General features: G+C 54.6%; 1 protein-coding gene across 1 annotated transcript in view; it reads left to right on the forward strand.

Annotated features, from left to right (window-relative positions):
• The window catches only part of TAF6L (TAF6-like RNA polymerase II, p300/CBP-associated factor (PCAF)-associated factor, 65kDa), a 28,269-nt gene extending 25,990 nt beyond the window's left edge, over window positions 1–2,279 (forward strand). Inside the window, exons 10-11 of the mRNA XM_011993402.1 lie at window positions 1,202–1,330; window positions 1,455–2,279. Of these exons, the coding sequence (XP_011848792.1) occupies window positions 1,202–1,330; window positions 1,455–2,234 (909 nt within the window). The 3' untranslated portion in view covers window positions 2,235–2,279. The remainder of the gene's footprint in view (window positions 1–1,201; window positions 1,331–1,454) is intronic.
• Window positions 2,280–2,286: the final 7 nt, after the last annotated feature.

A 2,286-nucleotide genomic window follows, 5' to 3' on the forward strand; every position in this document is an offset into this window, starting at 1 on the left:
GGCTCACTGCAACCTCCACCCCTTGAGTTCAAGTGATTCTCCTGCCTCAGCCTCCCAAGTAGTTGGGATTACAGGCACCTACCACTGCGCCCATCTAATTTTTGTATTTTTAGTAGAGAGGGTTTCATCATCTTGGCCAGGCTGGTCTTGAACTCCTGACCTCGTGAGCCACCCGCCTCGCCTTCTGAAGTGCTGGGATTATATGCGTGAGCTACTGTGCCCGGCCTCTTTATAGTTAATTCTTAACTACTGTTTCAGTGTCTTCCATAGTTACAGAATTATTGAAGCTTTCATATTCTGAAGTCAGCAGTAAGTTATATTTTTTAGGAATTTGAGAATTTTGTCAACACTTTCAAATGTTCGTGCTGTGGATGAATGACCATAGAACTCTGCCTCATCCATCAAAGCCCATCACAAATGTCATTTATTTGAAGTTTTGCTTTCCCCCAAATTAATCACAGGATTTTTTTTTGAGATGAAGTCTTGCTCCATCGTCCAGGCTGGAGTGCAGTGGCGCGGTCTTGGCTCACTGCAATTTCCACCTCCTGTGTTCAAGCAATTTTCCTGTCTCAGCCTTCCTAGTAGATAGGACTACAGGCACCTGCCACCGCGCCCAGCTAATTTTTGTATTTTTGTAGAGACGGGGTTTCACCTTGTTGGTCATGCTGGTCTTGAACTCCTGACCTCAGGAGGTCTCAGCCTCGGCCTCCCAAAGTGCTGGGATTACAGGCGTGAGCCACTGCGCCTGGCCAATCACAGGATTTTAAATTGTATAATCAGAGTCCAAGTCTCTGGTTGGTGGTTTTTACGCAGATTGTTTGAACTGAGTCTCAGTTTACATCTCAGTGAAGCCAGTACTTGCCTGATTGTATGGGGTAGCAGTATGCAAACTAAATTTTGGAGTTGTTAGCAATGAGCATTGTTTTAGCCCTTGGCACACAGGGTAGTGATACTGGGTACACTTTTTATTGTCTACTTTTTTTGTGACACTTTATTATCTACCTTTGTACCTTTATTCCCAATGCCTAGCTTAGGTATACAGTAGGTTCCAAATAAATGTATGGCTGAATATGCCAGTCAGGGAATTTAGGAGGATTGAGCTCTGTCTAGGATCAGAAATAAAGGTAGGTGTTTCATGGGAAAGGGTCCTAGAGAGGGAATAAGTGTCAAAGAGACGCTAACTGCATTCCTTCTCTTCCAGGCAGTAGAACGAGTCCTGTACCCACACCTGTCCACGTACTGGACAAACTTGCAGGCTGTGCTGGATGATTATTCAGTATCTAATGCACAGGTCAAAGCAGATGGGCACAAAGTCTATGGAGCCATTCTGGTGAGTACCATCCCCTTCCAGCCTCCCTTCCCTGCATGAGCTTAGCAGCCAAGCAGGCTTACTTTGGAATATTTGATGGGCCCAGGTTCCTCGAATTTTTTGCCTTAGTCCTTGGCTTTTACAGGTGGCCGTAGAGCGACTGCTGAAGATGAAGGCCCAGGCAGCAGAGCCCAACCGGGGTGGCCCAGGTGGCAGGGGGTGCCGGCGCCTAGACGACCTGCCATGGGATAGCCTTCTCTTGCAAGAGTCGTCCTCCGGGGGCGGTGCAGAGCCCAGCTTTGGGTCCGGTCTCCCGCTGCCGCCAGGGGGAGCGGGGCAGGAGGACCCTTCTCTTTCGGTGACCCTGGCGGACATCTACCGGGAGCTCTACGCCTTCTTCGGTGACAGCTTGGCCACACGCTTCGGCACCGGCCAGCCTGCACCCACCGCTCCGCGGCCGCCCGGGGACAAGAAGGAGCCGGCGACAGCCCCGGACTCGGTGCGGAAGATGCCGCAGCTGACGGCAAGCGCCATGGTCAGCCCGCAGGGCGACGAGAGCCCCCGGGGCAGCGGCGGAGGCGGCCCCACGTCGGCCTCTGGGCCAGCGGCCTCTGAGAGCAGGCCCCTGCCGCGCGTGCATCGGGCGCGCGGGGCACCCCGGCAGCAGGGCCCCGGGACCGGCACCCGCGACGTCTTCCAGAAGAGCCGTTTCGCCCCGCGCGGCGCCCCGCACTTTCGTTTCATCATCGCCGGGAGGCAGGCTGGGAGGCGCTGCCGCGGGCGCCTTTTCCAGACTGCATTCCCCGCGCCGTACGGGCCTAGCCCGGCCTCCCGCTACGTGCAGAAGCTGCCCATGATCGGCCGCACCAGCCGCCCCGCCCGCCGGTGGGCGCTCTCGGACTACTCGCTGTACTTGCCGCTCTGAGTCGGTGAGCGCTTCCGTCTTTGTAAATAAATCCCGCCCCCGGAAGTGACGT

Source organism: Mandrillus leucophaeus, unplaced genomic scaffold (assembly GCF_000951045.1).
Source record: "Mandrillus leucophaeus isolate KB7577 unplaced genomic scaffold, Mleu.le_1.0 Scaffold43, whole genome shotgun sequence".
Lineage (NCBI taxonomy): Eukaryota > Metazoa > Chordata > Mammalia > Primates > Cercopithecidae > Mandrillus > Mandrillus leucophaeus.